This window comes from Cololabis saira, chromosome 12, assembly GCF_033807715.1.
Source record: "Cololabis saira isolate AMF1-May2022 chromosome 12, fColSai1.1, whole genome shotgun sequence".
NCBI classification, from domain to species: domain Eukaryota; kingdom Metazoa; phylum Chordata; class Actinopteri; order Beloniformes; family Belonidae; genus Cololabis; species Cololabis saira.
Window position 1 is genome coordinate 12,468,053 of NC_084598.1, and position 25,950 is coordinate 12,494,002.

The 25,950-nt window shown below is 41.8% G+C and overlaps 2 protein-coding genes across 2 annotated transcripts in view; one reads left to right on the plus strand and one right to left on the minus strand.

Moving 5' to 3' along the window:
- Positions 1-11,227: 11,227 nt before the first annotated feature.
- On the minus strand, positions 11,228-16,774 carry pex10 (peroxisomal biogenesis factor 10). The gene is made up of 6 exons (XM_061734767.1): positions 16,481-16,774; positions 14,700-14,780; positions 14,202-14,608; positions 12,999-13,165; positions 12,747-12,882; positions 11,228-11,571 (listed from the first exon to the last, which is right to left on the minus strand). The coding sequence occupies exons 1-6, from the start codon at positions 16,590-16,592 to the stop codon at positions 11,503-11,505; spliced, it is 972 nt and encodes a 323-aa protein (XP_061590751.1). The 5' UTR covers positions 16,593-16,774; the 3' UTR covers positions 11,228-11,502.
- A 6,219-nt stretch (positions 16,775-22,993) lies between these two features.
- The window catches only part of plch2a (phospholipase C, eta 2a), a 214,483-nt gene continuing 211,526 nt past the window's right edge, over positions 22,994-25,950 (plus strand). The window contains exon 1 of the mRNA XM_061735579.1: positions 22,994-23,081. The gene's annotated coding sequence lies outside the window, so the exon portion shown is untranslated. The remainder of the gene's footprint in view (positions 23,082-25,950) is intronic.

Genomic DNA, 25,950 nt, shown 5'->3' on the forward strand with positions numbered 1-25,950 from the left:
TATGTATTTAAAAACATTAGAAATATTTCTTTGAGTAAAAAATAAAAACCTTCCTATTTCTGTTCAATTCTTTTTTCAAAGTAAGAGAACAAATTATAATTTAAGAAGGCTGTGGGCTTTTAAAAAGTGTCATGTGAGGACTAATGTTAAGTACAGATGTGTTTCACTTTTGGGAGTCAAATTATGGAATGGTCTGAGTGATGAATTGAAATTATAGATCTTTGTTGGGTTTTAGGAAAATATTGAGAGGTAAAATAATTGGGGTTACAAGGTAAAATAATAGACTATAATTTGACCAAGCAGAGTCATTTAGAGTTCTTTTCCTATTTTTCTTCTTTATTATTGGCATGCCAAGTAGTGGCATGACCATATTACAATCATCCAAAACGGCCCAAAGGGCAATGTTGCTAGCATTTTGCTAACAGGCTAATGTCTCAAAAATCTCACTGCGGGTGTACAGCATGACCCCTCTCTGATATGGAAGAAAAAAATCCCCCAAAAATAAAACACGCCCAAAAAAACAAGGAAAAACATGAAAATTAAGGCGATATATGGTATACAGAAAAGGTTTCCCTTTTCTTATTATTATTATTCCGCACGCTTTTTCGTCCGTTAATGTAGCCTGAACCACAACGTGCACCCACACATAGCATACATCAACAGATGCGTCTCCATCGTGCCTCGATGGGCAATACTTTTCTCAGTCAAAAGTTTTACCGCGGCCCCGCAGTGTTTACATCCGCTCCCGCGAAACTCTGAGAATTCATGTCCGCACAATGATAGAGATGCAAGAGAAACGTCCTTGACAAATCTATCTGATTTAATGTTAACATGATAATTGTGGAGCTTGATGGATAATTGGCAGTTCATAGGCACCTGACCGAAAGTTGGATGCAAATCCATCATTGTCATCATCACACGCCTCTGCGCATGCGGGTCAGTTCAGGCCGCGATGCGTTCACACTCGAGTCGGATATAGGACACATTTTAAAAGATAATGTGAACAGCCACACAAAAAAATCGGATATGGGAAAAAAACGGAATTGAGCATTAAGGACTGCAGTGTGAACGTAGTCTTACTGTACTTATTTTTATTTTTTTTCATAAACCTTTTTCATTTTCTCCCGTTCAAATCCAATCCAATAGGGTCGCGGTGGGGCGGTGCTGATCTCCGCAATCTGAAGCGTTGTATAATAATGGTAAAAAAAAAAACGTTGCTACTTCGCAGATTTCACTTATCCGGGTTCTTTTTGGAACCCCCGCGAAAAACGAGGGATTACTGTACTAACATATCGCGTTCATTATTCAGGTTTTCTCAGGCGTGTTTTATTTTTTGGGGATTTTTTTCTCCCATATCAAAGCGGGGTCATGCTGTTCACCCGCTGCTGTACCCCCGCTGCTGTACACCCGTTGCTGTACACCCGCTGCTGTACACCCGCTGCTGTACACCCGCTGCTGTACTCCCGCTGCTGTACCCTCGCTGCTGTACTCCCGCTGCTGTACCCTCGCTGCTGTACTCCCGCTGCTGTACACCCGCTGCTGTACACCCGCTGCTGTACACCCGCTGCTGTGCAGTGGAATTTTTGCGACTTTAGCTTTCTAGCAAAATGCTAGCAACATTGCCCTTTGGGCCGTTTTGGACAATTGCAATATGGTCATGCCACTACTTGGCATGCCCATATAATAATTTTATTTATAGAGCACTTTTCATTCAGAGAATCTCAGAGTGCTTATTCTCCCAGAGTGACATGTGAAAGTGATACTTCACACCCTTCACTGCAATATGACTCATCAGTTTTGGGTCAATTTTGCATGAGTTTCATCTAAATTGAATTTCCTTGCTATTGTGGATTAGTGTTTTCCCCCAGTGGCTTTTCTGATTCATTCTCTTGTTTCGTTATACGTCCTGGCTGATTCATCTCAACGGTGGTGAGGAAATGTGGTTGACACTGGTGTTAAAGTATGCCCAGGTTCAGGAAACCACTGAAAAGGTTCAGCCTCTTCTTTCCCTGTGAACAGTTGGACTTATGACTGTAATCAGACTGATTCAACTAGACAGCGTAGTGTTTTCAACCTCAGAAAGTAACTGAGTAATTTGAAAACTCGACCCCGTTAGACTCGCTGCCAATCATTAATACATTTCTAGCTTCCAGACCGGCTGGAGTTAAAACTTTGTAGATGTTTCTTACACTAACAGGACTATTCAAGCCGTCGCTATTTCAACACTTGAGGATACAGTTTATGATCTGTTGGTGTAATTAAATGAAGGATAAATGAATGTTGTGACTTCATTCATGTTAACCGAGTATGTGTTTTCATCAGTTGTGTCCACTTGAACTGTGGGAATGTGGTCCAACTAAATGAGATGATGACATTCCAACGTTCTCCTCACACAATCCACAGAAAACTAACCTTCACTCACCCAATCATTTCTGCCAGTTCCTTGGAGAAACAGACAACTTATTAGACATAAATATACCATCCGATCAAGAAGATCTCCCTGGAGACTCCCTGCTTCACTTCGAGGTTACAGGGAAATATTTGCCTCAAGTCTTTATGCACGCCGCTCTGTCCAGCTGCAGTTTCACACACAGCTGCATCATTGGACAGGAACAGGGCCGCCGCAAAGGGTGTGCGAATTGGCGACCGCACGGGGCCTCGCGCCCCAAGGGCCTCGCGCTATGGGCTGTTTTTTTTCTTCCTTTTTTCCCTTGTAAATATCAACAGTCACGTTCCATTACAGACCTAAATGTGTACTAGTCTGTGCATTTCTGTAAATATATGATGTGCTTGCTGATTGATGTCGCTGCGCAGCTGCGCGTGTCTGTTGTTCAATAGAACCATACAACTGCGTCAAGCTTGAGTTAAGGCTGAGTTATGGTTCTGCGTCAAATCGACGCCGTGCCTATGCCGTCGCCGTGACGCCGTCGTGAACCCTTCGGACTTCTCCTTCACTCCATTTCGCCACGGTGCAGTACCCCCCGTGACCGCTAATTCGCAATCTTTTCCTGAATGGTTTATCAGACTTTTTCCGGTCACAGTGAATCAAAGAGATAAGGACAACTATTGTGCAAAAAAACAAAACCAAAAAAATAACACATACACGAAGAAAAGAGCGTTGAAAGTTCACGACTGCTTCAAAACGGAAACCGAAAATGCGTTGCTATCAAGCAAACCAATCACAGCCCTCTCGTCTGCGTTTGGTCTGCATCGCCTCGACGTGTAGTTACAATTTTTGGGAGGTGCACGTCAGTGACGGCGTCAGTGATGGCGTCAGTGACGGCGTGTGGTACGCGTCGACGCCTACCCTACGGCGTATGCACGGCGTCGTTTTGACGCAGAACCATAACTCAGCCTTCAGACCAAGCGCATTGACACAAGGTGCTCTGATCGAGACGAGTGGAGTGTGTAACAAACTGTCACACAATGTCGAGAGAACGAGACAAATTCCATCAGGGGATGAAAAAAAAACTAAAGAAAATGGAAGAGTTTAATGGCTCTCTGAAAGGCTTGTTTGATAAATTCGTTACAAAAATCACCGATCCGACCGGGTCTCAAGCAGCTGCGGCCCCGCGTCGAGGCAAGCCGAGGTGATGATGAGGCAGGGGAAGGTATCCAGTATTTTGCTTATTGGAGAGCTAAAATTGTGCATAAAGACACCCGATCCGACCCGAAAAACCCAAAAATTTCGAGGGCCTCCCCCGGCCATTTCGCATAGGGCCTCGCAAAACTCCCAGACGGCTCTGGACAGGAACGTCTCTTCAAAGTCCAGATGTTCATGACAGTTTTGTGATTTTGTTTAATCATTACATGCATGTACTAAAATTTGAGTCTATAAACAGAGAACTTTAGATGTTCAGACTTCATGAAGTCAAACTTGTAAACTAAATATGCTCATCTCTCTTGGAGGACGACCTGCTATATCAGCGCACATTTAATACATGTTACTGTTCGGAGCTTCCACTGCAATGTTTTGTGCATATTTGCTGCACTAAAGGATGAACTAGTAGATGATCAGGTTTTTGCAATTGTTTGGAATTTCTCCTAAAGATCCATAACAGCACATCACAACTCTGAGGAGGATTGTGATCATAGAAATCTGCCCAAATCTACTTTGTGCTGATGAACATTACAATTATAATTACATTAAAATCAAAATTAATTAATTTTTTAAATGTATTTTGGAGTCCTATTTCTGTCAGTCAGAACAATGTCCATGAATGTCAGAATTAATTTTAGTTTTCATTCCCGGATCAATAAGAACCACCAGCCTCAGAAAACACAGATTAGATCTCAAACTCAAATAACTGAAGGAGTGAAACTAAAGTCGAAAAACCTTTGAAAGGTGTTCAAAGGTTTTGTGTTTTGGTCCTCAGGACCAGCAACATTTGTCTCATTATCATGTATAAATTGTGTTGTTGCTTTCTGATTAATTTAGAAGCTTTCAGAAATGAATTTTAGCAGGAAGAGTTTTTTTTTAGGAAACAAACTGTCATGAACATTTCCATCTTCCAGCCGTCTGTGTTTGTGGTTCAGTCCAGTTTATTGTTCAGGTGGACACCTGGATACCTGTAAAAGTGTTGTGTTCATGCTGGCTAGTGCCAGTATCATTTATCTTATCTTAGTTGGAGAACAAATTTACTTGGACTTCTTCAACATTAAAAGCCTGTTCGTAAGGGACCGGCTCAGTTGTGGGCTCCTGAACTCTGGTGGTCACTTTTGAGAAGAAAAATGTAATAAAAATAAACAAATAAAAACATGATCATCACCGTAAAAACAAATGAGTTAGTTCTGCATAGATGCTTACACGATGATGACCAGCACTTCAGGAACTTTTCTAGAGTGATAAAGTATCCTTTTTTTCTTTCAATAAAGTTGTAGAGTTTAATCAGCATGTGTGTAAGTGCGCTCACATGTGGGTCGATGTTTCCACGATGCTTCCTGAAGCCGATGGCAGGATTACAGCTGACAAATCTCCTGTAAACATCACCATGACAACAACCTTCAGCTTTACAGGTAAAGATATGATGTCCCTCGAATAATGGCTGTGGGTGTGAGGTGTGTGTTTGCACATGTGTGTATAGGGGTCTCAGAGTGTGTGTTAAGGCTGTGTGTAAATTGTAATTGGACTATTTTCTACAGTGTTTTTCTCGTCTCGCCAAACTCTCAGAGCTTCACCCGTTCACGCACTCTGAATCACAGAGAATCAAACCAACAACCCTGAGGTCTGCAAATGACAACTCTACGTGAGACATGGCAATATGTATGTGTGTGTGTGTGTTGAGAAGATGAACACAAGTGCACTTGTTGCTCCCTGGAGGAAAACACGAGCAATCGATCAGATCTGATCAAATCCCAATACATACATACAACTGTCTGGACGAACAGAAGCGAACACTGAAGTATAGAAGCATTTAGTACAAGTATCATGTTCATTTAGTCAAGTAGTCATTCATTGTTCTACTAATTATTATTTAATCAGGCATTTTTTCTCTGTTTAGAGTCTCAGAGGCATTTTACAGTTTGAGAAGCAACACAATTCATAACAGAGGATGCTGTTTCACATTCTAACTAATCACACTCATTAAGATGCAGTGAGATATGATAAGACCTTTTCATATGAGATAAGGGGGAATTCAGTGTGATAACGGCACTGCCTGGGACTTTTTTTTGAGTTAGTATCTCAGAATCACAACGTTTTCTTTTCTGTCTTTTTTTGGATAAAGAAGAACGAATATAAAAAGGGAAACATATCTACATCTTAATGGTTAATAAAGAATAAAATCTAACTTGAAAAGAAGGAAACCTAACTTATTTAAATGTGTGTACCGTCCTAACCCAACTTATGTAAAATTCTACAATCCTAACATTAAAATAAGGAAATGTATATACTTATCTACAATCTAAGCAGTTATTAGAGTATATTTTGTGGGGGTTTTTTCAAGAAGAAGGACAAACAACCTGGAAAAATTAAACGTATCAACTTTAAGCTTATCTACAATTTATAGGATAAAATCTAACTTAAAAAGAAGGAAATTTATCAACTAACTAACTCAATTACAATACTTTTTTTTTTCTTAAATTTTCTTTATTATTATTATTATCCTCACATCTTACATTACACAGCTGATGTACAATTGGTTTACAATTTTGTCAGGGAGAAAGAAAAACATCAGCATGTCAAAACATAGCTGTTGCCCTATAGTTGTGTAATGTTGAAAGAAACAAAACCTGCGTATATTTATATTTTTTAAGGTAAAACGAACAAACAGAACTAACTAAAGACAAACGTACACACAAAAAAAGGGAACAATGATGAATCAAAACGGGATGTATGGGCTTGTAACAGCGACTTAATTCAGTTGCAGGGAGACCAAACTACGATATTATAAGGGTTTGGATATACACACACATAAAATTATGTACGTATAAAACGCATGAAACCTGGCAGTCCATCAAACCAACAGAGAAGTGACCGAGAAAGTAAGTGGGTGGAGACAAGTAATTCAGTTTCTAGATAATTGTGACTTTTGTATATAGGAGACCCATTTTGACCATGACCTTGTGAATTTATCCATTTGTAGGCGAAGTGAGAAAGTAATCCTTTCCGTTTTATATATTTCATTGACAATATCAGTCCATTCCTCCATTTTGGGGGGGTCAGGATGCAACCAGTGACGTGTGATGGTTTTCTTCCCAGCAGAAATCAGAGCACCAAATAGATATTTTCTTGAGATGCCCTGTGAGAAAATTATTTTCTCCCAGAATAAAAGTCTTGAAATGATATGGTATTTTCATATGAAACATGTTTTCTAATATTTTGTGCATCTCTAACCAAAAACCTACAATTACTGGACATTCCCAAAATATATGCCAATGGTTTGCATCCTGGCTCCCACACATTCTCCAACATTGTGAATCCCCTCCTGCAAAGTGAGCTTTCTGTTTAGGGGTTACAAAAAAACAGATTAAACATTTCCATACAAATTCTCTCCATGTATGCGAGTTGGTGCATTTCCACTGAAACTCACAACAACTATACCACTCTTCCTTGGGAATTTCCAGATTACCTTCCTTCTCCCAGTTATCTTTAATGTAGTCTGTGGAGTAGGTTTTTTTAATCATGAAGCCCTTATATATTCTGGATATAGTGCCCTTGGCTCGCTCTGATGAATAAGCACGTAATATCTCTTTCAGCACTGGGTCTTCTGGATCTACTGTATAGTTTCTAATTACCTTATCAAAGTAATTACGTAGTTCTAAATACCTGTAGAAATCTTGCTTTTCCAAAGAATGGTCTTTTTTCAAAGTTTGAAAACTTTTAAGTTGTCCCTTATCTGTTATTGAGTAAAATGTTGTTATTCCCTTAGTTAGCCACTTTTTAAATCTAAGGTCCAATTGATTCGGTTTAAAATCAGGGTCGTGGGCGCACCACCTAATTATTCCTAATTTATCATGCAAATTATATATATCTTTAATTGAGTTCCAAGTTTTAATTTTGAATTTTATCCATGGATTCTGCAACTTCTTTACATATCAATTACAATACTAACAGTTATTTTGTTTTGTTTGTTTTTTTTGTGAGAAGAAAAAATGGAAAATAGAGCTTGGTGAACGTTGCGACTCACATGCGGTTGACCTCCCAGGACCCTCCAAACCTCTGAGGCCTGCTGGGAGTTGTGCTGGGAGTTGTGCTGGGAGTTGAGCTGGGAGTTGTGCTGGGAGTTGTGCTGGGAGTTGTGCTGGGAGTTGTGCTGGGAGCTGTGCTGGGAGTTGTGCTGGGAGTTGTGCTGGGAGTTGTGCTGGGAGTTGTGCTGGGAGTTGTGCTGGGAGTTGTGCTGGGAGTTGTGCTGGGAGTTGTGCTGGGCGCTCCGTCATCACTGCCCTCCCTCCCAAAGCGCAGGGGCATGTTGGCGTGAAGTGGGGAGGTGGCGCCGTGGGTGGATAGAGCTTGATGATGGTGGGCAGGCTGATCTCGCTGGAGCTAGCACTCACGTGTATGTTCAAGTTCTCCAGAACTAAACCAATCCCACTTTTCGCCTGGAAAGAGCAGATTTGGAGATCAGATTGGTTCAGTTGGCCTCATGTGTTGTTTTTCTGTTCTCTCTCAAGTCAAATGTAAACCATTTGTTGACTAGTTTCCTCAAATAAAATGTTGTCTTTCCTATTTGATAGAACGCTGAAATTCATTTTCATAAGACATCAATGATGCCTTCAGGTTACATTTTTCCTTTTAAATTTGCCCTGAAGACGAGCAAATGCCTTTCACAAGTAAAAGCCTTAAATACTCATGTTCACAACAGGAATTTGAGTTAAAATGTTTTTGTTGAAAATGTCTGAAACGATGAACTATTTCTGAATTCTGAATGAATGAAGTCTTTCATCTGATTTAGTCCGTTTAAAAACCCAAATCAGAAGCAGAAAGGGAGTGAAGGGTCCTGATGCAGAACAAGCATGCGGCTGGTTGAGCTTCGTACCTGCTGGTGCTGGTTTCCTCACATTGTGCCTGCTGTCGTGGCCGCTCTGCAGAGTGTTATGCTGCGGATGGGTTGCCCAGAGACCTGGAGGTGGGATGCTGCTGCCCCTCCAACACCTCCCAGGATCCCAGATCTCAACGTGTCCGTCAGCTCCTCTCAGGATGACGTCAGGACTCGTACCTTGTTTTGAGACGGCAGCATTATCACCTCTTATTCAAGACCCCAGCAAGCACGTCACCACGGGGTGAAATACAGGCACGTTCAAACATGCATAAGTGACAGGTGCACATACATTCTCAGCCTCATTTAAACAAATGATATAATAATAGTAATGAAGATAATAATAAACCCTCAGCAGAAGCTCCATCCCCCAAGAGCCTGAACCCAGGTTTAAATTTGAATAGGTGTCATAAAGGTGTAGAAGTGTCCCGCCACATTGAGCTACATGTTCTAGAGCTACATGTTCTAGAGCTACATGTTCTAGAGCTACATGTTCTAGAGCTACATGTCCTAGAGCTACATGTCCTGGAGCTACATTATCTACATGTGGTTTTATTGATCAGTTACAGGTTATGGAGTGAAGGAGAATGTCTGGATTATCTGTATTTTTCTTACTTGATCCTAATAGATCGTATTCAGAGAACAGGTGAAAGGTCATCTAGGATATTTTGTCTGACTTATTACAGCAGCTTCGTAGACAGTTTGTAGGGAGGGATATTATTTAATACCGGTCACCTCCACAGCCCTCTTTACCAACTAACCATATAACAGAAAACAGCTGGGACAGAATCATGCTGCCACGTGATCCTGAACTGGAAGAAGCTGATGTTGACAACAGATTGACTGACTGAAAAAATGAAATACAATACTGGATGAAAAAAAAGAAAGGGAAGAAAAAAAATCAACTTACTGGCCAAAAAAATAGAATAAAATAAAATTAACTTACTGGCTGGTTGAAAAAAGAAAGAAAAAAACTTACTGACCAGGAAAAAAAATACAAAAGAAAGAAAAAAAATCAGTTTATGGCTGAAAAGAAAAAAAATCCATACCGGACAACAAAACCCAACGTACCGGCTGCACTTGTAACGTTTGGACTCTGACATATTGTTATTTTTGGCTGTGTAAATTGCCAAATTGGAATTGAAATGAGGCAGTAAATATGTATCAAGGTTTTAGCTCTAACTAGGGTTCTACTATGGGGGTGTGGCGACATCTAGTGGCAGAAACTAAAAACTGCAGTCAGACCTTTCAAACAGCAACGTGCTCCTCACTCCCAGTTGGCCTCCTCTAAAGTGGATGAGATGGGACATGCAGTCTGTTCTTGGACAGGTCGTGTCTCCTGCCTGGATCTGCATTTGTGTCACAATGTGAAAAAGTCAAATTTCAATTGGATTAAACCGTCACACTTTGCTTGGTGGAGCCTAAAACTATCAATGTATCGCGTAAGCTAAAAGACTGCAACAGTGCTTCTGTCACATTCTGTCTGAAAGGATCATAACAATCATCTTATGTCTCTGAACTACAGAGGAAACACAGAACCTGTTCATTATGAATCCAAACTTTGGTGGTGAGAACAAAACAAATAAAGCTGGTGAGAGACGGTGAATGTTTGCGCTCAGGCTGGCCGGACGTGGACTCAGGAGGAAAACGTGTCCAGAACAACTTCAAGAGATTCAAGGTGTCCTCCAAGGTCAAGGTTTATCAGTGTCAGATCATCCATCACTGTTGGAACCAGAATGGACCACTGAGAAGGACTCAACTGATAAAAAATACAGACTGGAATTTGTCAAGGTCCATTTCGAGGAACCACAAACTTTCTGGGAGATTGTCCTTTAGAGGGATGAGACAAAACTGGAGCTTTTTGACGACGCAGGCCAGTCCAGAACCTGTACCCTCCTCTTCCTCGGCCATATCTTCACAATGAGGGCAGCCGTTAGACTTGTCGATGATGCCTCCGAGCCCAGAGATGCTGATGCAACCTCTGCACAAGGTTGACTTAGGCCTTCATGTAAAGTTTTTCCTTTACACTCCCCCCAAGATTCCTTGAGAAACGTTTTTGTGATGTATTAACGTGGTGATCGTCCATTCTTGCTCTTTAAAGACAGCCAAGTCATTATTACAATCACCGGTGTGCAAAAGTATAACTTATTTACTTGTTTCACCTATTTAGCGACACCTGCTTCAATCGTTTTTGAATGACTACACTGTTCGAAGTGGAACTGAACACGTTCTGCAGACAATTACCTCGCTGTTAACCAGCCCTGACTGATGCAGGAACGCGTGTCCAGATCCCAGGGGTCCGTGTTGTTGGCCGGCCTGCTTCCTCCCGTCAGTCATTTACTCCCAATTACCCAAAACGGCAGCCGAGGCAGCGCAGGCTGCCAGCGGGAGAGGAGCTGTGCTGCTGGAGCGTGCTGGGGCTGAACGTTTGCACACAAACACTTGTGAGCGACGGCAGTTGCTCTGGAGCAGGAGGACGTTCTGGCAGATCAGTGAGAATCATCAACGTGCCGTTTGGCTGTAATGGTTCATTAAGGAGCATCTGCTCGGCGTCTGCAGATGCAGCTGCTACTCACACATCCTGGTTGGACTCCACCAAGCCTTCGCCGCCCTTCTACTTCTCCCTCTCCTCTTCCTCTTCCATCAGCATGTCTATTAAAATACTTTTAAGCTTGTATTTCTCCCTTTCACAGCGAGGTTTCAGCCGAGACAAAACGACTTTTGTGATTTTCTTTCAAAAACAGGATTTATTTTACCACCATCATCATTATTTTTCCAACTACGTCAACAATCAAATACAGAAACGTATAAATGTTAATATTCAATTATATTAACAAGCTTAGCAGAAAATCATTTTATTAAAAATCTGTTCAAATGTCAATATCATCCATTAACAGAGTTAGATTTACACGATTTGACTGATACAATCAAAGTGATTTCAGGAGGGGTTCGGCCTGCAGGAGGCTCGTTCAGTCCCCGATGAGGATCCTGAGTGGACGTCGGTTAAACATCTGCTTCTATCGTTTCAGCTGTAGTTTCTGAGGAAGACCAGCCTGTGAGGCGGGAACTTCTCCCGACACAGCGGACACTCCGCCTGCGAGCAGAAAAGCACACAAGTTAGGAGGAAGTCGTCTGCAGATGTCCAGGTTTGGGGACGCCAAAGGCACACGCGAGCTGCTCGTCTCGGATTTCCTTGCAAATATGTTTTTTTTGTTGTTTTTTTTTATTAGTTTGCACACAATAAAAGTAACACTTGCAATCAAAATAGTAAAACAAATGTGACAGGAGAGGTCCAAAAGCCAACAGGCTTATGTAGCGGACCTCCCCTCAATTTAGGAAGTAAAACAGTAATTACAAAAGATCAAAAACAAAAACACAACAAGACGAAGACTATAAACAAAAAAAAAAGGTTAGACTACATAGTTACAGATCATCAACACACAAAAAAATAAACAAAAACAAACAAACAAACAAACAAACAAAAAAAATCAACGAAGAAAACTTGTGACATTTTTTAAATGTGAATTAAATGAGATGATACATTTCTTTTAAAAATCTCTAGAGAAGCAGAGCTTTTGATAATGTGAGATTTGGAGTTCCATATCTGCACACCGCGATATCTGAGGGAAAACTGGCCGTGTTTAGTTTTATAAAAAGGAAGATGATTAATCTGTCTAGTATTATATGAATGTATACATGTTTTTCCTCCTCGATATTTCTCCTGATCTTTAAATTGATGAAAGCCGCTTCCAAAGTGTAACGCCTGAGTTTCGGCTAACCAAACTTTACCCGTGAACAGCTGAGCAGCACCTAGAGATGTGGCTTTCTGCACCAGCTGGTGCTGGATACCGAGTTACCGCAACTTGGGGACACAAATATGATTATCTCTCGCAGTTCTCGACAGGCAAGAGGCGAGATTCACCCGCACAGATGAAAACAAACAATTGCTTGCACCGACGGTGACTTCAAGATCCCCAAAGGACGCATGTCCATGCTTTTGAAAGTGGAGAAAAACCCATGCAGACGCAGGAAGAGGAAGTTCACCATGGACCACAGACTCAAACCAGCAACAGTACCGACCCCCACACCCCTGTGTCATCCTGACCTCATTTCCATGACATAATTAAACAAATTTAAAGACACTCGTGAGAAGCTAGACAGCAAACTTGTTAAGTACCACAAAATAAAACCAAAATCATTGAGTTTGCTGGTGGAGCTTTTCTTGTAAAGCAGCATCAGCACTGGCTCATGGGAGGAGGAAGGTCTCACCTTGGTGTTGCACCACTCGGTGATGCACTCCCAGCAGAAGAGGTGTCCACAGGGCGTGGAAGTGGAGTTCCTCCTCACCTCCAGGCAGAGGATGCAGCGGGCCGCTCTGGGGTTGGAGCTCTGCACGCGCTCAGGACTGAAAACACACGGTATTTTACTCACTGAAACAGGCAGCATTGGAATAAGATTTAGATGTTTTGGTGGTGTTTTGACTGGGCGGTGGAGGTCCGGGTGGACCGGCCCGACCCGTACCTGAGGCGCCGGTGGAGCTTCCACTCCTGCCTGGCTCGCTGTCTTTGTCTGAAGTTGTTGAGCTGCAGAGACACTGTGACGAGCAGCTGGAGGAGGGAAATGGCACCCAACACGCGGTAGCAGCGCCTGATGGTGGCATCGTCGCCGCTCTGCCCCACCACACGCAACTGCGCGGGCAAACAAACACACACACACACGCATGCATTGTTAGGCAGGAATTCTCGCTAACTCTCCTTCACACTTCATTGAGGTTTGCAGACATTCGTTTGTACACAGCTCTCTAAAGAAGCCACCATAGAGTTTCAGGTGGAGATTTGAACTGTGACAGCTCCTTGTAAACACCAAATCATCATCCCTCTACCGCCGTGCTGAACAGGTAGTACAGGCTCTTTGAGTCGTGTCTATGTTCTGCCTCCAAACATCTCCACCATCGTTGAAGAAGTTCTGTGGTTTGATCACATGTAGATAGCAAACCTAAAGCTCATTGTTATGTTCTTCCTAGAGAGACGAGTTCCCCTGGCAACCCTCAAAAACTGTTTTCAGTCATAAACTTTTACATTTGAAGTGCTAACTGTGGCCTGCAGAGACTGAGCTACAGCTTCTTGGTTCCTCTGAGTGTTGCACGGTCCGACTTGAACTCAGACTCAAGCATCAACTTCATTTGAATTCATAAATCAGAGACAAATCCTCACGTTTTTTTAGTTTAATGTAGTATGCCATATTATTTGGTATAATTTCAACATTATGATGTAAAAGATGCCGCAATGCAACAGTTCATGTGAGATGAACTGATGGGGCTAAAATACGAAAATGCCCACAGGACTGACTACTTTTCTTTTTCCTGATTTTTCGTGTAGCGGTAAAAAGAAATCTATGAAAAGAAGTAGTGAGTGGTGGGTGCTACAATAACTTTTCTTTCCCTCCTTTTATAGCTGGTGCAAACCAGAGAGAACTCTGTCTGAGGACGTGAGTTAGGGGTTTACTGGTCGATGAACTGCGAGTTAAAGAGTTCAAACTCACGGCCGTTGCCTCCTCGCTCAAGCTGCTGGCCTGCTGCTACGGCGCAGAGCTGCAGATGCCTAGTGATGTCACAACGCGGCAAACTTCACACCGATTTGGACTTGGACTGGACTCAAAGTTTGGCAACAAGACTACTGAACTGGGTTGTAATTTTAAGACCTAAATAAATGGCGAGTCCCTTACGTAGCTGATGCCCGCCGCCCTCTTGGACAGCTGGTAGAAGGAGCTGGTGATGTAAAACGTTGCCACGTGCAGGCGGTGCAGGAACGTCAGGCTCTGCTGGGCCATGAACACAAGCGGCTGACACGCCCTCCTCTGGGGCTCGTCCAGTAGGCCCACCCCCCTCTGCACCCACTTCCTGAGCCAACCCTCCAGGCTCCACCACCCGGAGGCCGCCCGCCTCCGACCGATGCCGCTTCCCTGCCCCCCCTCCAGCTCGTTCTCCAGGCACACCAACACCTTCTCCAGGAAGTATGGGAAGAAGGTGTGGAACAAGACGAAGACGCCTCGTCTGGCCCGGGAGGGGATCCGGCGTTTAGTGGGATCCACCTGGACGATGTTGACATACTCCTCCCCCAGGGTTTGATAACCTGCACAGTGTAATAACACAGATCCAGGTTTGTGATACCGGTACAGCTATACATATGAAGTCAGTATTCATGTTTGAAAGATGGTAATTACCAGAGAACGTTGTTAAACCATAGTATGCCAGATCTGACAGCAGCTCTATCTCTCTCCTCCAGTCCAGCCATCTCTTGGATCCTGCAGATAAACAAACACCTGTTATTTCGTGCTCCAACAGTCACAGACGTGATCAGCTCAAGCATCCGCAGGTCTCAGTACCGCCCCCAGAGACATGATCACTTCATCTGCCACTCTTCTATACCCCGACGCTCCCATCACTGCAGATCAAGAGGAAATCTGGACTCATCAGACTGCATGATTTTTTTTTTCGATGACTCTCAGTTAAATTTACATTATAAAGAAAAATTTGTGTACATAGCAGGATTAACAGAGAAGAGAAAGCAAGTATAACTTAAAAGGAACAGAGATTTTTAAAAAAACAAGATGCAGGACAAAATTGATGGAACGTTGTGTTTCTGTGAAAGGAATCAGTTTATGGAACAATCTGAATAAAGAAAACAAAGAATCCAAATCAAACATTACATTCAAAAGATCAATTAAAGTCTGTATGTTAAGTAAATATAATGAAATATGTTAGTTTAAGTTTGATTGACATACCCATAGACGGCGGTAATTTTATCTATTTTTTTTAGTTTTTTATTTCACTTAGTTGTTGTTGTTTTTTTTATTTTTAATTTATGTTATTTGTGAAGTTATTTCTTGAAAAAAGGGGCAGATCAGATAAGATTCTTCTTCTTTCTGCTCCCTTTTCATTCACAATTTAAGAGCATTTGTATTTATTGAGTTGTTTTATTTTTTTTGAATGAAATAAAGAATAAAATGAAAATGAAATTAAATGAACAGCCGCTAAAAAAATGCTTGCTCTTCGGTGGAAACCACCACATGATGTACCAACATGTCACTGGTTTAATCTGTTTATGGACATTTTACGTATGGAACTTTCAGTGGCAAGAATTCATGGTGCGGGACCAGGAAACTAAAAATATGGACACATGCCATTGAAAAACTGAAAGAACTGAATATTGACTGAACATTTATCAAATTTTTTGTTTTTTTGCTTTCTTGTCTTGTCCTGTTGTTGTTGTAAGTGTCTTGTTGGATCGCTACAGGGTGGGTGGGGGGACGTGTGATTTAAAGGTTTTTGCCAAACAATTGCATGCATAATCTTTCGATTTAATTGTATGCATCAACAAAATAATAAAAAACAGTTGATCACAAAAAAAGGCTTCTTTTATTCATTGCTCCAGTCCAGTGTTTCTCAATCCTGGTCCTCAAGGCCCACTGTCCTGCATGTTTTAGATGATACCCTGCTTCAGCACACCGTGATAAAAGTACCTGTGTCATCAACAGAGTTGTGCAGACCTTGGTGACAAGTTAATGAGGACCTTTAATTAAAATCAGGTGTGTTGGTGCAAGGAAACATCTAAAACATGCAGGATACGGGCCCACGAGGACCAGGATTGAGAAACACTGCTCCAGTCATATCTTTGTGCATGTTACATCTAATGATCATCAATCCAAGGGTAAAAGATTAAAACTTGGGATCCTGCAGTGTAACTATCTACAAGACAAAAATCTACTTCCTTTGTGAATCAAAAGGACAATAATGGTCCTAATTAGTTGCAGACTCAAACTGTATTTGCCACTGTATGAGAAGATTACATAGCGTGGCTTTAGGGAATGACAGGGGGGATTTGTAATCAGGAAACTACAGCGATCAGCAGGTGCAGTAGCTAATGTTTACGTTTCGTCATATGGATCAGTTTTCATTTAGATTTTCAAGCGTTTTACAGAATATTAACTGTGGACGAACTGACCAGCAAGGGTCTGCACAGCCTCGTTGGCGTTGTTCCTCAGCACGGTCCGGTAGTGCTCGTCCTTCTGGCTGGAGCGGATCAGCTGAGCCGGGTTGGCCGGAGCCACAGGCATCACCGACACCTTTAACTACCGGTCCTGGAGGATCTGCAGCCGGACAATCCCCACCATGACTGCAAACACCACACAGTAATCTGACACGCAGACCCTGATGTTTTTACGCACAAATTACCAACATTTGTCACGTTTCTATCAAACAGATGCGTCCTGCAGGAACACGGGAAGCGCTTCTTCTGCTGCGGTGTGGGAGAAAGACGACGCACTAGCGCCACCCAGTGGTCTGGAGTGTTACATTATTAAATACATAAATACATAAATAAGTAAATACATAAATAAATAAATAAATGTGGAGACTTTAGCATCACAACAAGTCTAAGTTTTCATGCCTGCCTTGGGATTGTACTTCTTCTTCAGTACTTTATTATTGTGTTGTTCCAAAATGACTCTGAAAAGCCTCCAGCTGATTCAAAATGCTGCAGCGAGAACTCAGAAGACATCAATCTTAACTTCTCTTCATTGGCTTCCTGTTAAATCCAGGACAGAGTTTTTAATTCTTCAACTCGCACATATGAAGCCCTCAAGGGTCATATATACCCATCTCCTCTTAAGACTTCATTGTGCCATATTATCTCAGCGGAGCACTTTACTATAAGCTGCAGGCTTATTTGTACTTCCTAGAGTTTGAAAATGTAGACTGGAAGCAGAGCCATTATTGCCGTGATTAACTTTGTGTTTGCTCAATGTGAAGAACACCCACTGGTGCTGTTTTCTCTGCCCCAAAACACGTTCTCAGAATAACATTCTGGTCTAACAACACACATTTTCCAGCTATCCCACACAACGCACATCTCTCTTGGATTAAAGATATCTGTGCTTCTTGTCATTTGTGAAGATTATCCTTTTTATTATAATAATGTTTTGTTACACAGAGGTCACATGAACAAGCTTTAAAACTTTATTTTCAGCCTTTTAGGGAACCCAAGGGGTTACAGGATGACTCTGTTTGATTTGATTAGACATAGAAATGTTTCTTTGAGCCCCAGCGGAGCCATCGTTCTGGCACGTTAGTCAACACATCCTGGCTGGCCTATTTCCTGTTTTTTAATGAACAGGATTCATTAAACCTATCTTACCTTCTCTGGGGTTGATTTCAGTTAAAAGAGAAAGAATGAATGTTGAAAAGGTTAAATTGTTCCTCGAAGTATCACATTTACCATCTCCGTTTGTTTTCCCGTGCCAGCTTCTCCTCCCAGACATCACCTGACATGAATTTTGCTAATGTTTTATCCACATTTATCAACATAAATGTAAATATAGGGCATCTGATGTAAATACCAAACAAGACTCCAGTCTCCACCCCCTCCTGGGGAAACTTCATAATGGCCCAATTTGACTACAGCAATTAACTGTATTGTCACATTGCTTATATACCTAATTAAATGGCAACAGTTTTATTTACATCATTTACAGCGTGAACCAGCTCTCCTGTGTGTGTTGAAGTCCCAACCTTTTGCCTAGAGCCACTATTAAATACCTCACTCACATCACCTGCTCTCCAGTGGACCGTAGTTTGGGAAATGACCTTTGACATCCCCAAATTCTCAGCATGAAGAACAGAATGAGGGTCTGAACATCAGTCTGGATCTGCAGCATTCCCCAGGGTTGATGGCTCTCACGGTCTTCACGGTTTCAGACACAGCCCGGGTTCCTGGATCTAGCCAGCTGGACAGTGTGGAGCATTACCTGAATGAGGAAACCCTGCACTGCAACAATGGTTTCAAAAGATGGATGCCTCATGGTGGAGGGGGCGTGGTCAAATCAAGATGCTGACTCCACCCATAAAACCTTTTAAAACCAGATTGAATCCCACGTGGACGTAGATTGGTATTCATTTGGAGTTTCAATGCTAATTGAGCTATTTCCACTAGTTCCCACAGCTGAGGTGCTGAATCATTGGAGATTATTGCTGTGGTGTATGGTGCTTCGTTCTGCATTGGTGAGAATTCTGATCTAAGCCAGATGGATACGTTGAATCAAATAATGTATCAGAATCTTTCATTTGCCTTCTGCCTGTTTAATTTACAAGGTCAGACTTTATGGGAAGCTTTGAATTTCATTGAACTGATCTACCTGGATGGCGAGCCAACCCTGAACCTTTTCATTTCATTTAATTTCATTTCATTTATTCCATTCATGGTATATCTTCTTAATAATATTGTACACAATTCCAAGAAGTACACTTTATCACCATGAAAGAAAAGGAGCAGGAAGAAGAAAACGTATGATACCTGCCCCTCTCTGTTAATACAATTACATTGACTTACTGAACACCAATCTATCTATACATATATTTATAAACAAGAAAACAAACAAAAATACCACTCTTCTATCTATTTTTTTCTCTTTCTCCTTCTTCTTTTTTGTAGGCACTTATCCTTTCTTTTTTAAACATTTTCTTAAGTTGATACAAACTTGTGCAACTTTTCAGTTCCTTGCTTTGTCCATGCCATATTTTTACACCTGTAACAGAAATACACCTTTGTTTTATGTTTAGCCTTGCAAAAGTATGTTTGAAGTCAAGTTTAAGTCTGTTATCCTCATTCTCCAATCTGAACAAATTTTGTAACTGTTCTGGTAATGATCTATTTTTTGCTTTAAACATTATTTTTAAAGTTTGAAGTTCAACTATATCCACTATTTTCAATAAACCTGCCGAAATAAACAATCTGTTTGATGGTTCTCTGAAGCCGACCCTGCGAATGACTCTCATTGCTCTTTTCTGTAGCACAAACAGAGGAGAGATGTTACTTACATAGGTATAACCCCACACTTCCACACAATAATTTAGATATGGCAAGATAAATGTACAATACAGAGTTCTTAGTGTGTTAGTATTCAAAATAAACTTAACCTTATTCAAAATATATATACTCTTCGCCACCTTGGCTTTTACATATGCCATATGGTTTTTCCATGTCAGCTTGTCGTCTAAAATAGTACCCAAAAACCTAAACACAGACACTCTCTCAATGCTCTCTCCTGCAAATGAAAGTGCAATTTCATCCTTTTTTCGATTTGTAAAAACCATAGATTTAGTTTTTTTCAGATTTAACAAAAGCTTATTTTTATCAAACCAACTTTTAAGTTTAACCATTTCATTGGTGAACCTTGAATACCTGCAGAAAGGATTTGAGCTCAATTAGCCTCAAGTCTGCCTTGGACTTTCCTGACTTGGCCTGACTGACTGACAGTGGTTGAGAACTGAAGTAAAAGTGCACTACTTATTTGACAACTCTACATACTAGTATTTGAAATTACTAATCTGTTTGAAAGGCCTTTGTCTTTTCTTTTTTTTCTATGTTATATGTTGTGTCCTTTTTGTAATGTTTTAATCTTTTTAACAATATACTACAGTTAAAGGAGCTTGAGGCTGGATTGTGGCAAGATTTATGAAAAAAATCTGTATACATTTTAAGTTTTCTAGTAATAATGTCAGATGAAGCGTTCCAAACCCAAAAGAATGAGCCCTCTAGCGTATCTCTCCTTTGCCTTGAACAGGCTGTGTGCTGCAAAATGTGCTGCAATTCGGTCCCGAATTTCCCGCGCTGGGCTGCGGATGTGACGTCACATGACGCTGCATGCATGTTCTCCCCGTTCTCCCGTGCCGGCTTCACTGTTGGCTGCAGTACCCCCAACGGCCGTCGTGGTGAAGGGTGGCGATAGAGAGTCTCATTTCTTAAAAGGAGCCTCATGCTCCTTTAAATTCAAACCTTGGTCTCAGTGTTTCATTGTCCTTCAATCAGCTCCTTGAGTCGAGCCTTGCACTTGCCCACACTTGATTGTAGCCTGATATGTGCTACAAATACATTTCTAATATGAGCCTGTCACAAGTTTATAGATAAGGACCCAAGTGCAGGAGAGATGCAAGAGGCAGAAGTTCAACAAATTATTTATTGACAAAAATAAATCAAAAGCGCTGCAGAGCAACAAAAAACATAAGAGCAAGAATCCGAAACCATGACAGGACACAAGCTGGATGGAAGCGGTAGGGAGACGCGTTAAATGCAGCAGTAACTTTTGATATCGCCATCGATTCAACATGTGAAACGGGATATTCTGCTGCAAACGTCCATCAGCAGCTCTGCAGCTGCTTCAGCGGGGATCGGCTGACGAAGCTGGTAGCCACTGCTATCTTTGACACACGGTGGGCGTGCTCCAGTGAGCTTAATGGGCAACATGTACGCAGTACGAGGAAAAGGGGGCTTCAAAAACAGCTCTTCAGAAAGCTATGAGTCATGTGACTGATGCTTCGTCTGTGGCTACTACGAACAGAGCTGTATCAGTTTTGAAAAGGGAGCGGTACTTTGTATCTCTGTGGTATTTTTTGTTTTAAAGGGCAGAAAATATCTACTGTAATAAAGTTTACTCCAAGTAGGGTATGCCTGCTCCTTAGCCTTAAGAAATTTAAACACAACCAAAGGAGCAAAAAAACGAGATATAACGAGATAAAAACGAGAGCGATGTAAAAAGTGAATATAAGTTGTTTTAATCGAACACCTGAGTATTTGTGTATTTACTGTATGTCCCTCTTTAAATGTTGCTTTCCCCGGTAGTCCATGTTTTTTGGACTGACTTCACATTTGTCAAAAGTGCTCCAAACTGAACATTTTTGCTATTTTAATAGGAAGTCAGGTTGATCCGTCTGAAGCTCTCGCTGATTCCACAGGGACCTCAGACTCGTGTCACACTCTGTCTGATGCTGAATTGCGGTCACTGAGCCTTGCATGTGGTTCGGATCCTTCTCTGCTTCATTTTTCAGATCCAGAGATGAACTGAGGTTGTTTTTATTTGATGCATTTTTTTGTTAACAGCGAGAAAGTTCCAGACTTGCTCCATGCCGCATGAAGCTTTAACTTCTAAATGCTGTTGGCGTCAGGTATTTAACAGGTGGCTCTGGAGTAGCGGGTGCAGTTGACTCGCCCTTAAGCCAGAAGGACGTCACATCGATCCTTATCTTCCCCACGGGTCGAAGCGTCCCTGAACGGGACACTCATCGTCCCAGCCGTTCACAACGTAGGTCCCAAGCCTGGATAAATAGTGAGACATCTCTACCAAATCAATATGCAGAGCACAATGATCCACGGCAGCAACCTCTGCATAGACAAAAGCCAGACGAAGCTGTTTGCTGTGCTTTTGCTGTTGGATGCTCTTTGGTATCAACAGAGGTGTCAAACGTATTCACATTCATTACTCAGGTAGAAGTATAGATACTAGAGTTTAAAAATACTCCTGTAGAAGTTGAAGTATCAACTCAAGTTTTTTACTCAAGTAAAAGTATAAAAGTACTGGTTTCAAAACTACTTAAAGTATAAAAGTAAAAGTAATGTAAGGGGGAAAAAAGCCATTAAGGACAAAAGCCATCTTAGTATAATGCAAATATATTAAAGAACCATATATGTGTACTATTGAGCATTAACATGTGTTTCAGAGAGCAGAAGATATGATGACTAGTTGTCTATAAGTATTGTAATGGTGCAAAAAGTCAAACTTCAAAGGCATGTTATCATTTATCCTAACCTTTATTGGAATGTACATCCAAGTTTAGTTGCAGGAATCTGAGGGAACGGATGTAAGAACAAAACTGGACAAGAACATCTGAAACAACCACAACCAAATTCACTCTATCCGGATGGAGCAATTTAACTGGATAGTTTTTTTTAAAGGCCGAAATGAAATAGAGTAACGAGGCTGTTTTTAAAATGTAAGGAGTAAAAAGTACAGATAATTGCGTGAAAATGTAAGGGGTAAAATTAAAAAGTCGTCTGAAAAATAATTACTCCAGTGAAGTATAGATAACCAAAATTTCTACTTAAGTAAGGTAACAAAGTATTTGTACTTCGTTACTTGACACCTCTGGGTATCAAAAGATGAAGTTAATAGAAAGAAAAAAGAGAAACGCTTTTCTGAAATGAAGACATACTGTTCTTTATGTTCTTTACAGCGCAGCTTTAAACCTTTTTAAGTATTAAAACTACCGGTCTTGTAGTTGCTGCCACTAATGCAGCATGTTCACATTGCATCTCTTCAGCTGTATTGTTGCCAGAAAGCTCTCATCTGCCTGTGTCAGTGGGTTAAACGTATTCATGCACGTATTTACTCGCAGCTGAGACAGCTTGGTTGTGATCTGCTGGGAAAGTTGCAGAACCAGTTCCTTTGTCGTCTCAGTGCTCCTCACTAATCCAGCGGGGTGTATTACAATCTCTGCAGAGATCATCCCGTAGCCTCACCGCTATCCTGTTACCGGCACTTCTGTCAGCACTTGACTCCGCGCTTGGCAAGTTGGCCCCTCCATCCTACACACCAGGAAGTTGAACTTTGCTCTCACGGTGAGGGGAGGAGCCAGAGGTCTTCCTTTCTCCTCCTCTGTTTAACTTGGCAGCTACTTGGAAGTTGTTGCAGGGAGAAGGTGGAAGGTGTGGGAAGTGTTTCACTGTCTGGACTCAGGCACGGCCGAGAGCACGCGGAGAGTCTGCTATTTTACAGGTAGGACACAAACTTGGCTTGCTGCATGAAAAAAAGGAGTTCATCTACCTGCTTTGCCTCAGACACTTAACTTCCAGGTGGTGTGTATGAAGCCGGCCGGGTGCTTCAAGGCATTTAGTGCCCACTTTAAAAGTGAATCTTGTGTTGTGTTAAAACCGTTCAATGTGCAGTGGAGTGTTATATGAGCGGGAAAGGTAAACATCTCGGCTGACACTCCCAACAGCTAGCTCAGGTGAAGGATTTTCTTGATTTTTTTTTAATAACTCCAATAGATTTGAGATGGATGTTTTCAGTAACTGATGAGTCGGCAGATCTAACTTATGGGAGTTTACAGTCGCCGAGATGGAGGGAGAAGAAGACCTGCACTGTTCCAAGGCTACAAAATCTCAATGAACTTTATTTTTGCACAATTAAGCACCAATAATCCTAAACAGAATCATGATGATTTCCTTTCTGCCAGTAGAGACATGCTAGAACTTAAAAGCATCTTTGTGCACTTTACTACCAGTGCTGTTAATTGCCTTCTGATATCAACACACATAAAGTTAGACAGAGCAGGAGTTTCTTGGAGAGGAAATGGTTCATCCCAAATATTATATGTAACAAAACAAAAATGTGTATCAAACTATCATAGATCGCATTGCGTTGGATTCACTCAATATTGTAAGAGGTTGATGTTTTTCTGAATGTTATGAATGATATTTTAAGCTTACACATGATAATGCTTAAAGTCACATGTGACAAAAGACAATACACCTTTAAATCCTAAGGGTTTACACGTTAGGACATAAATCTGCCTGTCATATCGTAAAATTAGCTAAATACAACCTTTGATGAAGACAAAATGCACATCAGTGTGTGACAAGTTGAACACGCTGCAAAACAGGCCCGAATCATCAACCCTCCACCACCGTGCTTGACAGTCGCTATGATGTGTTGCCTTTAGTATTGAACAGGATGACAAAGGCCTGGTGAGTCTGAGATGAAGCTCTTGGATGTGTTGTAGTTTCTCCAAAACGTTGTACATCTGAACTCTTGCTGAGAAGGCCGCTCCTGAGAAGATAAGCAGTTACCTTAAATATATATGTGTATTATTTCTTGGATTGTAAAAAGATGTTCTCCGTGATAATCTCATACAAGATAACCGTTGCCCATCAGGGGTTGGCAGCTCTGCCTCGGTCACAGTGGTCATTCTGAAGAGTCCAGTGACGACGTCCGTTTCACAAAACAACAGAGAGAGAGCGGGAGCCGCTGGCCCGCTGCAGAGCGCGTGTAGGTGGCTGATTGTTTGTGCAGAAACATCCTGAACAGGCCCCTCGGACGCATGTCCACAGGCAACAACACACACATCCGGAAGGAAGCAGGCGAACTGATGCAACACCTGGCTGAGGAGAAAGAGAGACACGGAGGAGACAATGACCTCAACCAACATCTGCTTCACGTGAAGCGGAGAGTCATGTCGGGGACGGCTGTCTGTGTGCTTGTCTGGAGTTACCTTCAAAACGTTTCAAATTCAGCGTTTTTTACTTTCTTCTTTTAATCTCGATGTCTCAACAGATAAACTTACAGTACTAAACTTCAAGTTACTTTCATGCAGTGTCAGATCATCTAATTATATCAGAAAAAAACCCTTTCTGACTGGTGGAGCCTCCTGCAAGGGCTCACACCCACTTACATGTAGCAACAGGTAGGGTTACTGGTTCCTCTTTCAGTCATTGTTTACACTGCTCCCTCCATCGCTTCTTGCAAGTGCAACCCCAGGAATTACTCTGAAGGCAGACTGTCTTAAACGTGCCCAACCCCTTCTCTTGTGATAGCATTTTTGTTTTGCCTTTCTGTGTGGCCCTATGGAATAGTTAAACCCTTTGTCCAATGCTTTCAGATGCCGTGACGGGGAATTTGAAGCATGCAGGATTTTTAATGTTGACACTATATGTGGGACTGAGTCCCGTTGTTGCTACATGAAATCTGGATGCGGTTTGAATGATTTGTTTACACTTTGGCTGATCATGTTCCATCTGACCCTTTCCCCCCCTTGCTTGCTACACCTGGGGGCAGGGAAGTCATACATCCTACCTCGCCAACAGCACTTGTCCTCACATGAAATCTGGTTTAGCCCTCGGCTGAATATAAGTGTTTTATTTGAAGGCAATGGGAGGCTTGTTCTCACAACTACCACAAAAGCTGTGTGAAGTCAGAGAGCAGGTATTGTATCGTATGACTTTTATGAGACCATGAGGTCAGGCAAACAGGCCTGTGTGGAACGGGCATGACTGCACGTACTTGACATGATTGTAGGCTTCATTGTCCCGAACCGGCCTGCTTCACACGAAACACCGGGCCGCAGGAGAGCTTCTGCTTTGTTGATTTCCCTTTGTAGATTTGTGGGGATGCAGTGATGTATCCTTGGCTCTTGTGACGTTTAGAAACAGGAGCCCACACTGCTGCACGTCTTATCCATAACCGAAAGTTAGAATGGACACAGACATGTATGCCATACGTTGGTCACGTTATCAATCAAGGGTGGTAAAAATGAAGCAGCATCTTTTAGTCCAAGAATGTAAAACAATGGTAAATACTGGGTGTGTTTAGATCAGATCCCACTATTACCGCTGGATGATGAATGCGTGTTAAACGTGCGTTGGGTCATACAAATGCAAGGCGTGTTATTTGCCTCCCTGTGCCTGAAGGTGAGTCGAGGGGAGGGAAGGCGAGTCGGGAGTTGTTATCCACGTAACATAACGTAACCTGTGTGGGCGTGCAGAATGATGCATTATCCCTACATTATTATCCCTACATGGGCAGGATTCATACACTGTCAGACAGGCGTAATTTTCAAAATGAGGATGGATGAACATCAGGATGAGGG

What these genes read in the sequence shown, in the direction of transcription:
- pex10 (XM_061734767.1), bottom strand. Translation starts at nt 16,592, where the DNA reads ATGCCTGTGGCTCCGGCCAACCCGGCTCAGCTGATCCGCTCCAGCCAG. An exon ending in TGGTTTAACAACGTTCTCTG is followed by an intron (nt 14,609 to 14,699) that starts GTAATTACCATC and finishes TACACTGTGCAG; the next exon opens with GTTATCAAACCCTGGGGGAG. An exon ending in AAGCTCCACCGGCGCCTCAG is followed by an intron (nt 12,883 to 12,998) that starts GTACGGGTCGGG and finishes GTGTGTTTTCAG; the next exon opens with TCCTGAGCGCGTGCAGAGCT.